General features: G+C 41.3%; 2 protein-coding genes across 2 annotated transcripts in view; both read right to left on the reverse strand.

Annotated features, from left to right (window-relative positions):
* Positions 1-3,118: 3,118 nt before the first annotated feature.
* Positions 3,119-6,218, reverse strand: f2r (coagulation factor II (thrombin) receptor). Its single transcript, XM_017413753.2, has 2 exons — positions 5,822-6,218; positions 3,119-4,404 (listed from the first exon to the last, which is right to left on the reverse strand). The coding sequence occupies exons 1-2, from the start codon at positions 6,057-6,059 to the stop codon at positions 3,185-3,187; spliced, it is 1,458 nt and encodes a 485-aa protein (XP_017269242.2). The 5' UTR covers positions 6,060-6,218; the 3' UTR covers positions 3,119-3,184.
* Positions 6,219-6,221: 3 nt separating this feature from the next.
* The window catches only part of iqgap2 (IQ motif containing GTPase activating protein 2), a 29,443-nt gene continuing 22,339 nt past the window's right edge, over positions 6,222-13,325 (reverse strand). The window contains exons 25-38 of the mRNA XM_017413865.3: positions 13,052-13,215; positions 12,657-12,881; positions 12,404-12,544; positions 11,786-11,870; positions 11,425-11,657; positions 10,766-10,898; positions 9,614-9,716; positions 9,388-9,529; positions 8,640-8,727; positions 8,296-8,508; positions 8,043-8,203; positions 7,747-7,887; positions 7,073-7,181; positions 6,222-6,814 (exon numbers count right to left, since the gene is read on the reverse strand). Coding sequence (XP_017269354.1) covers positions 6,701-6,814; positions 7,073-7,181; positions 7,747-7,887; positions 8,043-8,203; positions 8,296-8,508; positions 8,640-8,727; positions 9,388-9,529; positions 9,614-9,716; positions 10,766-10,898; positions 11,425-11,657; positions 11,786-11,870; positions 12,404-12,544; positions 12,657-12,881; positions 13,052-13,215 — 2,052 coding nt within the window. The 3' untranslated portion in view covers positions 6,222-6,700. The remainder of the gene's footprint in view (positions 6,815-7,072; positions 7,182-7,746; positions 7,888-8,042; positions 8,204-8,295; positions 8,509-8,639; positions 8,728-9,387; positions 9,530-9,613; positions 9,717-10,765; positions 10,899-11,424; positions 11,658-11,785; positions 11,871-12,403; positions 12,545-12,656; positions 12,882-13,051; positions 13,216-13,325) is intronic.

Genomic DNA, 13,325 nt, shown 5'->3' on the forward strand with positions numbered 1-13,325 from the left:
GAAGCTAAATGTGACAAAATTTAGGCATGAATTTTTAGCACAAGCTCCTTTACAAACGGCGCCCCATAGAGTTAAACCTGAGAAGTCCACGTTCTAATAAAATCTCTTCAGTAATATTTGTGTGCAACTGTCTTCCACTTGTTGTGTGTGGTAAATAAAAGCAGTTTTAAATCTCCCTGAATGGTTTCATTTCTTTGTTTTTCTTATTTCACTCAAAGGAAGTTTAAAAAGTACTAAACTTTTACGGCTCCTCAGAAATGCTCTCACTGTTCCCTGAAACACACCGTCTCTGTGTCTGAGCGGAGGAAGGAGTCCACACAGAGGACCAACTTTTACTTCGCCGATGAAAAGCGGGAACAGATCCTTTTCAGAACATTTCCAGTCCCGGGAAGGCTGTGGCACTTCTCCCGACTTCATTCAGGGGCAAAGACGCGAAGAACAGAAGTCCGTTTAGCGGGCCTTTCAGTGCCGTCCAAAACATTTGCATGTCCCTGAGTGACTGCTGAAAACACTCCCCCTCTGGTTTAGCACTTACGCAACAGCTTGCTTTGTTTGAAACTCTGAATCAGTGTCAGAAGGTTCCTGCTGCAGGTCCAGCCACGTCCTCGGTGTGATCATCGTCATGGCTCTGCTTGTCGTTGGGTTTCTGCTGACTCTGTCGACCCTCAGCGCTGCCTCTTCTCCTGACTGTAAGGACCTGGTCAAACCTTTTACGCCAGAAGATCCCAGTTCAGTAAGTTCTGCTGTTTTTTTTTTTTTTCTAATTTATCCTGAGGATGGCTAAGAACAGCCAATTCTAATGAGAGAGCGCAAACGTTTGCATTAAAGGTGTTTGGGAAGTGGGTGTATGTGTTGGGAGCTGGGGACCCCGCGCCGTACCACAAAGCCTTCGAGTCCATGAGAAGCTCCTGGATCGACTTGTCTAACACTTCTGACGCTCTGACCGTGAGGATGCGATGGGGAGATCACAGCTTGTGAGTTCACTCTTTTAATTTTTTAAAAATATCAACCCCTTTCAGTCTGACTTTGAATTTTGTAAGAGCTGATCTCTCGTCGTTAGCAACCGGTGTATCTACGGGGAGGCGAATGCAACCATCTCTGGAATTACAGCCACTTTTCGCAGTACGTAGACTTTCATCTGTAAGTGACAAAAGACATCAACAAAACATGGAATAATTAGTCCTGCTTTTGTAGAAAACTTGTCGGACCACAAAGGACAACTCCTGCAGACTTGCTCTGGCTGCCTGCTGTGGACAGACACCTTTCGGAACAGGGACGCCATCGGCAGATTCATCATGCAGTTCAGTAAGAGCAGCTCTGATTTTGGATAGAATAATAAAATGCGCCAGTGCCTCTTTTAATTCTTCCATCTCTTTCAGCAAGGACAGGACAAATAGATCCAACAGATGTTGAAATGTTCAAGAAACAAGCAGAGTGTCTGAACTTCCCAAAGAACCTCCACAGCTACAACAGCACAACAGGTCAGTGGGTTTCCTGCAGGCTGCAGTCCATCTCAGAGCCACACAGCCTCTGCCACAAGGTGGAGAACTTTTATTAGAAAACGAAGATTTAGACATGAATATCCACTAGATCTGCGTGCAGTAAACCTTTAAGTAATTGTGTTTGTTCCATGAATGCACAAAGTCAGGAAAACACATTTTTTTGTCCACCTCATGAAAGGATTTTGTCTCAAAGTTTGTTTGTTTTTTTCCAGAGTTGTGTCCTGATGAGGAAAAGACTACAGAGTGAGCAGCAGCTAAAAGAAGAGCGCTGAAGAAATATGCACAGCAACATGTATTAAGAAAAAATACACATGATTTTGTTTTGAGTTGTTTTATCTCTGATTTATGCTAAAGGGTTTCAAAGTGAGGGCTGTGCTTTCATCAGACACGTCACACTTTTTTTTACAGTGAAACAACAAAATTTTATATTATTACATTACCTCTTTAAAGATTAATATTTTGATTAGTCAGAACAAACTTTTCTGTGTACAGAAGGTAATATTTACCCAGCTTTGGTCCTTTGCTGAGTGTTTATGAGACTGAATAACATAATAATACTAATGACATCCACAAAGTTCATAAAATTGGGAAACTAATCAGGTATTTGAAGGAGCTAGTGGCTTATTTAGCCTGATGTGAAGCCCACAGTCTCGGACTTTGAAAATCCAAGCTTTAAAAAAAAATTCATACATTTCCTGTATGTCATTAAAATGACTCATACAAATTGTGTGTGTTTACTTATAAAACAGTGGATTATGAAAATTGTAAGGAAATGATGCAGTAATTACTAACAGTTGTAGTTAAACCTCATGTAATATATTGGAGATTAAAACTTATTCAGATTCTTGGTTATTATTCCCACATTTGATTCAAACAGAGTATGACAAGATGTGTAGGTAGAATTGAAGAAAATGTGTTATTTTGGCTGTAAAAAAAGTGGAAATGTGATGGATACACACCAGAGAGTTTATATATCTAATGCACAAATAAATCCATCTCTACCAGACGCACCTCACTCCGACATCGATCCAAAATGTTAAAACTTCCTTTGATTCATTTTGAGCTCTTGCTCAAGAGCGCCACCAAGCGGGGGCTTGGGGGGGAGGTGGAAGCAGGGGAGGCAATGGCCACCCTTACAAATGTACCCACAGTTTTATATGCACAATCTCTTCTGAACAGATATATTTGGAGTTGACCTGACTCAGAATGGCCGCCACACCCTAGCAGCCTTAACAAACACAAAAATGACTATAAGGGAATAAATTTGACAGATTATTGAGCTAAACTTTGGTGTGGTAGTAGCTGACAGTCACCTCTAACACATACTCTGACTGCTAACACATCATTGTTTAAAGCTTTGGCACGGCAGCAGGGAATATGCAGTCCTTCAAGGAAGTAGGAATTTGAATTTTAGAGAGGAGACAATCTTCAGTGAGTGGAGTCATGACTGAGCTATGCTCAGACAGTGATGTCAGCTCCCACGTCACCACATTTTGTCAAACAGTCTATATATTACAGCAGGGTAACTCCTGAAATTCTGTTATGACTTTTAGTTTTGGATTGACACTCAAGATTTGGACACATCTTTAAAGATTTCTCTGAAGGCACCCCTTTGTTTTTGCTTTACAATTCAAACAGACCCTTGAGTTTTCTTCTGTGGATGTATGGGGAAGTTTGGCTCCTCAGGTCTCCAGCCTGTTGTACTGCGCCCCCATGTTAGTGTGAACGCTCTCCATCTTGCAGGATCTGCTGCTGATGGTCGAGCCGCTGGTCCTGGTGCTGCGCGTCTCTGAGCCGCTCTCTCCTCTTGCCAATCTGGTGCACCTCAGCAGCGCTGCGACCTGCTTCTGGCACTGAGACGAGCCGTAGTAATAAAGGACCGGATCCAGACAGCAGCTCAGGCTGCCGACACACATGGAGAGCAGGTAGGCCCGGTAGGAACCGTCACTGGACGCGTGGGCCAGGTGAACATAGTGGACCATCAGGATGATGTTTGTGGGAGTGAAGCACACCACAAACACAAGCAGCACCACCACAGTCATCACGATAGCCCGGGACTTCTTGGAGCGGTTCTCCACATTGGCAGCAGCCAGAGCTTGGATGACACGCACGTAACAGACAACGGTGAAGATGAGAGGGATGAAGAAGAAGACGGAGGAGTAGATGGGAAAGAAGTAGAGATAGTAGGAGTGTAGAGTTTCCACATCCTGCACATCGTGGCAGGTGGTGATTCCGAGGTCTGATAAACGGAGGGTCTGTCCCGAGGTCAGAATGGGGACGACCCCTCCCAGGGATAAGAGCCACATGGCGGCACAGACAGCCGAGGCGGTCCGAGGGCTGCGCCACGTCAGGGACTTCATGGGGTGGACCACGGCCAGGAAGCAGTCCACGCCGATACACATCACCAGCAGCACGGAGCAGTACATGTTCCAGTAGAAAGCTGCGGTGACAACTCTGCACATGAAGGAGCCGAAGATCCAGTTGTTGCCATGGTAATGGTAGGCAATTTTAAATGGAAGGAGCAGGCCGAACAGAAGGTCAGCACAAGCCAAGTTCAGCATGTAGATTACTGCCGGCTTCTTGGGACGGATGCGATGCACAAACATCACCGTGGCAACAAGGTTGAGGGGCACGCTGACGATGAAGACCAGAGTGTAAACGGTGGGGATGAAGGTTGTTGCTAGGCGACCCTGGAGAAATTTTTTGGTTTCCTTTGAGACAAAGTAGTGTTTCTGGGGGTGATGCTGTTGGCTGTGTCTTTTCCCCGGGTCCTGCTCCGCCTCGGAGCCTGAACCCCCATCATCACCCAAAAGGTCCAAAACAGACAAGTCAATATACTCTGCAGGCTCATCCGTAACCATGACGAAGTGACCAGAGAAAGTCCGAGGGATCAGCACGGAGCCTTAACAGAGACAGGAAGAAACACAGCAGAAATGACCATCAGGGGGGGTTAACACTCGTGTCATCTAATCAGCAGAAGCACCACCAGGGGAGAGTGGCAGTGGATCCCCCCGGTCCTACATGCATCCTGTCTGTTAGCAAAATATCTTATGAACCACTGGATGGATTTTAATTACACTCTGAAAGTAATTATCGGATGTACTGTATAGCTACGACAGTTTAATTTTGGGAGTTGACCTGATTCAAAATGGCTGGCTTAGCTGGTCAACCTTAGCAAACACAAAAATGGCTGCAACTCAGTCAGTTCACACATATTGATCTAAAATTCAGTGTGGTAGCAGCTGACAGTCATCCGCGACACATACTTCAAAACTTTAATAGGCCATGCAGCAGGTGAAATGAATTGTTTTAATTGTGAACTTAAGAGAGAACAAGTTTCAATGAGCTGAGTAGGGGGCTGGTTTGGTTTAACATGATGACATTTAGGGTTTAGCAAAGTCAATATGATGCACAGTGTAACATTTAATTAAATAAATAGAATAAATCACCAAACATTTTTTTCCTCAAAGTAGCAATATGATAAAACAAATGCAAGATGTTCCAACAGACATCTTGAAATGAACAAACTACATATAATAAGCATTTATGTACATTTCCAACAATAACACCACAACCCTTTTAAATAAGTAGTTTTTAGTATTGTATATACACCCCAAAATGTATTTCAATATTTGTGTTAATATCAGCTAAATGTAAATTAAATTTTGTATCGACCAAAGGCAGGAGGGTACAAATTAGCAATAATGTTCTTCAGTGTGGTTAACAAACCTGAGGCGGATTCATACGTTTTGTTTTGCAGCAAAGCTTCTTCTCCAAACCAAATACTGTCAATTTGTCTGGACTTTTCTGACACATTTAAGTTGTATTTACTGTACAAATTTAAAGTTTTGACAGGAAAAACAACAGGGTTTTATTGTAAGTTTAAAACTAAGTAATGCGTGATCGCATGACTCACTTAGTAAAAAAAATATTCTTCATGAAAATGTTCAATAATTGCAGACTTATATGAAATTATTAAATGGCTACAATCAATTTTTTTTTTACAATTTTAATTTCTAAGAAAAAATGATTTTATCACCTAATAATTTGAATATTTTGAGTGTGTTTGCCTGATTATAAACTAGTACTACTTTAAATGAAGGACAATTAAACGTGTCCAAATAATGTAAAGTTGGGCTTAAACCCTTCTAATTACATATGCAATTACATGGAAGCAGCAAATACTTCATCACTTTCAATAAGAGAATAATAAAAATGTACTAAACTTTATTCTTCTGTTAGCAGAGAGCGAGGCGTCAAGCATCTACTAGTTTATCCTAAACTGTGACAGAAAAGGTTCAAATAACTGCAGTACTTACCGTTCTGAGAGGGCAGCGCTGATATTTGGTTAAAAAACAAAAACACACTTATTAACAGCAGAGGCATGGCAAAAGTGCACATTCTCCAAATACTACACAGGTAAGCTGGAGCGATCCTTTTGTCCGAAGAGTTACCAAAGTGACTGTTTTCCTTTTCCCCCCAAAACCCATTTGGAAGCCAGAGAAGATAGTTCACCTCCCTTCCTCTGGAGATCTCCTCTCCTTTATCTGGAAACATTATGAGTCATTAACGGTAAACTTTAGGTCAAAATGCTTCATCCTGAAAAAGCAAAACAATGAGAGGCCAGAACAAAAAGGCAGAAATAACTTTAAAAGAGGGAAAAACATAATTCTTTCACATTAAAGTGTTCTGTTTTTTAAAAAAAAAAGAAGCAAAAACTCCTCGTGGACGTGTACTTTATTCTGCACATTAAAGGACTAGGAAACAATTATACAGTTATAATAGTCATAAAACATTGGTTGTAGCTTCAATAACAAATTAAAACATTTTCTTTAAATGTTTAAAAGGCACTGGTAAACTGTAGTATTTCATATGGATGCAGAGCAGCTTGAATGTTGCTCCCCAGCTCCGTTTCTGACTGTTGCTGCTTTATTTTTCCTCCTCAAGCTTTTCAAACATACAATAACGTTCCCTCTCACCTTTTACATACAAAACATGAATATCATTACAGTTTTATTCATTTACAATCAGCCCACAGTGAAGTACAGAACAGACACATGAAATAGATATTTGATTTAGATGTCATCTATTAAATTTAAATCATATGAAACTAAACGGTCTCACATGACCGTCGATTTATTTTGGTCATCAGAAGGCACAGACATGTTCCTCATCTCTCGCTGCTACCTCTGCCTCTTTCATTTCCCATAAAACTTCTTGTTCAGCAGGAAGATGAGTAGATTGACATTAACTTTGGCTTTATCAAACATCTTCATGACGGCCACGCCTTCGTACTGCAGCTGCAGAAGGTCCTGGACACAAAACAGAACAACAAACAAATCATTTTATGAAGAATTTGTTGAATATATAAAATTACACTGTCAAAAAATCGAGCCTACTATGGCAGTTCTTATAGCTACTAAAGGTTTTTGGCTCAAACAATGGCTGTATTTCTGTGATGCTTCCTGTCAGCATAAAGACAGAAACAGGAAATCGAACCGTCCATCACAGACGGGGCACTGCCTGCTGTGCTGCTCATGAATTTCCTACACGCTCGGGGAAATGTTTACCTGGAAATGAAGCTGAACTTTCTCCATCTCGACCCCCATAAACTTGGCCTTCACCTCAAAGTCTCCGACTTCCTCAGTGGGTGAAATGTCAAACATAACATTTTTGAACCTGAGGGATGAGCAGGACGATAAAAAGGTGACATATACACATTCTACATTATTTCCATGACAGAGCAAACAGTAAAAGGTGAAAGCGGTGGATCCAAATGAACTCTTATGATTAATTTTCTTTCCACAGAAACGTCTGACGAAGCCCACGCCATTGTTCTACTGAAAAACAAAAAGCTTCAGGTGTAATTTCAGTAGTGTGGACGAGTCTTTATCTGTCCACTCTGAGAGAAAGTAAATGATAAATAGATTCTGGTTTAAATTCATTCAGCAGAAGTATTTGTTAATCTCTCTGCACAGCTTGTCTTAGATGCATTTCTTCTTCCTTTTTTTTTTTTTTTTTTTCGGCTGTTCCCTTTTCAGAGGTCCTCCTCCATCTAACTGTGTCTTCATTTGTATGCATTTGTAGATATTTAATCTTATAATTATTATTGCACGATTTTGATCACAATTAAAGCAATTCACCTCAGTTTGTTCACGGACAGACCTGATTATCTGCAACCTGTTTTAACAAACATTCCTCCACATCTTATAAAAGTTAGCCCGTTTTGAACCAATCAACTTACTGGTTTGTCTGAAGACCTTCTATCTCCAGGATTACTCCCTTCTCATGCAGTCGAGCTGCGGTGTACTTCAGAGACTGTGGTTTCCACTTTTTACTTCCCTTATTGTCTCCTTTGTCCAGTTTTATCGATCTGCGTGAATTCCTGGACACAAAACAGTTGTGATTCATATTAAAAAGCACAAAAAAAAAATCTCACAAGATCTATCAAATAAGAGAAAAACAAAAATGGAAATCAAGAACTTGATATGAGAGTTAATTTGTTCAAGTCTTTAACCTGGTTCAGGAACTTTAACTCACTTCCGGTTGAGGTTATCCAGACACGTCTTGATGTAAGTGTCATAGTAGTTCGTCTGTTCCTGGAAGAACGCAGCTTTTGAGTTGAGCGCCGTCAGCGCCTGTTGGAGCTTTATGAGCTCGGCCTTTCTCCTCTGCCTGTAGCGCCTTTGGTACCGAATGTCCTGTCAGAGACAAAAGTTTCACCCTGATGCTCTGAAACAAGAACACTAAGGAACGTGCATCTTTACACGTGAAGGAAGGCGTGATGACGAACCTTCGCGATGTCATTGATGAGGTCCTGGTATTTGTTTTTCACGGTGACGAGGCCAGCCTGCTCAAGGTTACGGAGATTCCTCAGGATCTTCCTCTTCTTCTGCTCCAGAGGCAGCTGGCTGTCCTCTAAAACCGCCTGGCTGCTCTTCAGACCCTCCGGTGTCTGAGCATCCTGGACTGCCCTGCGCTCCACAATCTTCACATGCTCCGACTCCTTAAAGAGAAAAGCATAACAAATTCACAAATATGTTTTTTTTTTTGTTAAAACTCATTTAGTTTTTTTATATAAATAACTGTAACTGTAAAGCATTTGGGTTTGGAAAAACAAGCGAGAAGGAATCCGACCTGGGGTGGGGATGCCGGGGTCTCCAGAATTTCAGGCAGAGACTCTCCAGGTTGAATCCGAACCACATCAACTATGAGCTTTTTCGTCCTGAAACAAGCAGAAAAAGACACTAATAAATGTGTTAATATTTCCAGAACCCTCAGAAATGTCAAGAAGCCAGGTTTGAATCTTTTAGAGTGGTCTTCATTAACAGTTCTTCAGGCTATCTGTAGTTATTTCAAGGTTTTTCTTTGAATTTTGCCTGCTTTTTTCCACTCATTGTCTCTTTCTGACAGCACATTGTGCAAATTTTGCTTTAAAACAGTGATAAAACCCAGCAGTTTTTAGCTAATACCTCTTTGGTATTCCCATTGTTGCTGCTAAAACACGATTCACAAATGATTAGAAAAGAACAGCACTGACAGACACCTGCCTGCAGAAAAAGAAAGGTTTTGTGACACATGAACACAAACTTCTCAGTATTTCTGAAAACTCTTATAGTGGTTTTTTGGAGAAACTGAACAAAGCGGATGCACGTTTGTAAGCCAGATAACCCTAACCTCAGAACCACTTTCTGTTTGGACAGGAAATGATAGAGGAGCAGGAAGGACGACAAAGATATGGAACTGACAGCCACAAAGGCACATTAAGTGTGTCACAAAGGCCAGTGGATCCCAGCATTAAGCACATTTACTGGGTAGAGCTGAGTGAGTCTGTCTGTGTCTGCAGACCTTTTATTTCTAGCATGCGCTCCAACCATAAACTCACTTTGTCATTAGAGTCTTTAAGTCTTTGTCGTCCCCCTCCAGCAGCTCAAACTTGCTGGTTAGGGTGAGGGAGATCTCAGTCTTTACCAGTTGGCTCAGGGTGTTTTCTCTGTTTGAGTCATTTGGGTCTACAGCTCCTTCGCCTGGAAATTAAACAGCACAGCATGTAAATAAAAACAAACAAACTGGTAAACATGAGATTAAACTGGAAGTTTGCTGGACAGTACCAAGCAACGCCTCCACGTCGGGAACATCTCCCAGGTCCTGCAGCAGCTCATGCAGCAAGTCGTTGCGGTCCGGTGAGATGGCCTCCAGATGTTCCAGAAGCAGCTGTGCAAAAACAGAGGTTATTAGTTCAATATGTTAGGCTGAAATATTCATTTAGACACTGAAACTATTGTGGCGATATGATAACAACAGAATTAGTGTGAACATCAGGGGTATAAAGTTGAAGTGACTCTTAGCTGCTTAAAATTCAAATAATAATAAAGTATTTAGGTAGGACTGGCTGACTCAGAAATCAAAAAGGTATTTAAAGGTCTATATCCCGATGCCAAAAGTTGGTGTCAGGACCCCACTGTGGTGAAATACTAAGGAGGGCGACTGAGACCATCTTCAGGAATTTAATTCACTTTAAAAATGATTGCTAGTAGCATACCAACTCTAAACTGTTAAAAATTGTAATTATAAATGGATAAAAATAGTTGATGAGACTCTTGGTTAAATGGTTTCTTACAAAGTTTGTTTACTTCAACCAGTGTTAGGGTCACGAGTCTCTGCAACTTTTAATTTCTGGGTCCAAAGCTAAAAGAAAATTGGGAACCACCGTCCTCAACACTCACAGCCGACATGTGGAGTGCTGTGAATGTTGTAATGACAGATAACATCCAAACCCTAACACTTCATTTACACGTTGTCCTAATATCACGCCGCCTTACCCCAGTTCCTGTGTAGAAATTGATGACGAACAGAAGCAGCTGGCTTTAGGTGATCCTCCACAGAACTCCTAAACTCAGAACTAATTTGACTATCTCTGTACTCATATTGTTTTCGTGCCGCACTGATGTTGTTTGACTTCGTTTGGTTTTATTTAACCTAACTGGTTAGGTTTATCAGTCAAAACAAAATGGGTTGTGGTTCCCTGTAAACGACACAGTTCTACTACAAACAACTGATACTAAAGTCTTCTGTTCATATTTGTGATGCCGCGTGGCAGCGTGACACCGGAGAACGAGCTGAATCAGAGGAATACATAAAACTGGAGAAGGTGTTTTGGAAGCCTGCATGTTCTTTTGACCTCACGGTTTCAGGTTGGTTTGACATAAAGAGTCATTAAAGCGCGTCTGTGCAGAAGATTTGTTCGTTCTGTTTGGGTTTACCGAGTGAGTGTTGATGACCTCCTCTATGGAGATGTAGATGATAGGTTTGCTCAGGGTCACCATGTCAGTGTATTCATCAATATTAAACTTCTCCTCGGGTTCAGGAACATCACATGCAGACTGGAAGAATAATCTGGAGTAAAAGTTCAGGTGTTAACCTTTGAGGTTTGAATTCTACAAAGCAAGGGTAAAAAAAAAATCCATTATATTATTATTGAAAATCACTGTCAATATCCTGAATTTTCTTCAGTGTACCTGTAAACCTTTTCTTCTCTTAACTGAGGCAAATAATATTAAAACTGAATGGTGTCACCATTCATTTGGATTTCCAGTAATGATGACACCCTCTGATAAAATTGCCTCTCTCGTTTGTAAGTCTGTGCACTTTTGGCACAGAGTTGACTTTTGTGAATAAATCTGTCTCCTGTCTGCTGATATAGCAGAGAACAGCTTCCTCTTTTACCAGAGCTACATCTGACTTCATCCTAACTTCACCTCGCATTATCATGAAAATATATTTATCAGCACATCTTTTTCCTCCCATACTCCTGACTTTGTTATTAGAGGGAAGTCTCATTTCTCCAGCCCTTGTGGCTTTCGATTAGATGATGTTTCTGAATGCTGACAGAGCGTGATTAGTCTCACTTAAACTGTCTTACCTGAACTTTTCGTATGTCTGAGATATGTAGTTGTTCATTGGTGTCATGTGTGCATTCTCGCCCTCGAACAGTTTGTTTGCAGCAGCATGCTGAAGCATCTTTGCCACGGATCCCAGGTTTCGCCGCTGGTCGAGGTGAAGCTGCCCTCCTGCGGACATGTCGATGATGTCAAAGCCATCCGGAGCCACGATGGCTGGGTTCATGTAGCGGTAGTACAGCAGGTTTCCGACAATCTAACAAAGAATAAAAGAAACTACTGGTAAATAAATGCTCTCACACAAACATCAGGCATACACAGAAGACTGTATACTCTAACGATCTGTGAACAGAAGAACATATTTAATCATGCTAGTGTTTCTACCTTCAGCAGCTCATCTTCTGTGGCTTCTGGAAACTTTTGATGGAGGCTGTTCTTCAGAACCTTTGCTATGTATCTCATGCCATAACTGCATGCAAAATAAAAAGTAATGATGGGAAATTAAAAACAAAACGACATGCATTCACAAGCTCTGAGACAAATGAAACACCCAGGACACACAGAGTGGGGGGGGTTGGTGCATCAATAACTTCATCCATTCATCAGTGTCTGCAGATATGCGAAGAGTTGACATTAACAAAACAGCACCATCTAGTGGGATAAATGGGGTCTTCAGAAGGTATTTATAACAACTGAATAACCATCGCTTAACAAAAAGCTGAATCCTTTAAATCCTTGTTCCAAACAACATCTAAAAATGTGTCATCAAATACCTAAATGTATATCTACTCAAAACAAACAAACAAAAAAAGAGACTGCTGAGAAATTCCTCACAGACAAATAAAAAACAGAGTGAAAATAAGTTTTAAATCTCTCAACAGCAAATCGTTAGAATCTTGTAACATTCATAAAACATGCACACAGAGCCACATATATGCACAAGTAGCGCCATGAGAGCCTGTCACAGACGGACACAGACAGTAATCAGATCTTGAAACTTACGGGATGTTGTCCAGCGAGGACACGATGGAGTTCAGGACCTTATCTGTAGCCGAGCGCAGAGCTGCACTGGACACCTGCAGCCTGTTGCGTACTTCGTCGTGTGACATGGCCTGTTCTGGAGTCACTTCATACGGTAGCTTGCTGAAGGGCAGCAACAGGAGGCAAAACTTCATGTTTTTGAGTTTTGTTTTTTTTTTTAAAGTAAACACTTGAACCCGATGAAACATTAACCATTTTCAGTCTTTGCCATTACCTGGCTTCTCCAGTAGCTGTCTCCAGCTGGTTCACCCAGGCTTTGTACACATCCACAGGGTTGGTGTTGATGCCCAAACTCTTGTCTTCAATGATGTCTTTTACCACCGGAGCCAGGAGCTGCCTCAGGGTGTTGTGACCACGTGCGCCCCGGTTAAAGCTCACCACCATCTTGATAACTGTGGGGTTACCCGTCACTATGTCCTGAATCAGATCCACCTTAGAACTGAGACAAAATAGGAACTATGATGCACATGATCATTACTGTCAACAAAAGGACAAAATATAAACTATAAATGATGTTTATGGGGAAACATGATGTACAGACACTTAATAGAGTTACAGTATAGACGATTACAAAGACTATGACACTTTGTTCAGAGCTGCAGTTCTCACTCGATCTCTTCTTCTAGAGCAGTTTTGAAGAGTTTAAGCAGCAGGTACTCCTCTCTTTGGTTAGAGGCGTAGTTGTACAGCGTGAAGATGACGGTGTCCATAAACTTCGTAGATTTGTTTTGAGGCATCTGAAAGATCAGCTTTGCCAGGTAGGATGGATTGGTCTAAAAAGAAAGAAGTGCTCAAGGTAACGCATCTTTTCAAACAGTAAATATAATGTCCCTGTTAAAAAAAACAAAATTATTAAAAAGTATACCTCACACCTTATGACAAA

This window comes from Kryptolebias marmoratus, linkage group LG1 (assembly GCF_001649575.2).
Source record: "Kryptolebias marmoratus isolate JLee-2015 linkage group LG1, ASM164957v2, whole genome shotgun sequence".
Classification (NCBI taxonomy): domain Eukaryota; kingdom Metazoa; phylum Chordata; class Actinopteri; order Cyprinodontiformes; family Rivulidae; genus Kryptolebias; species Kryptolebias marmoratus.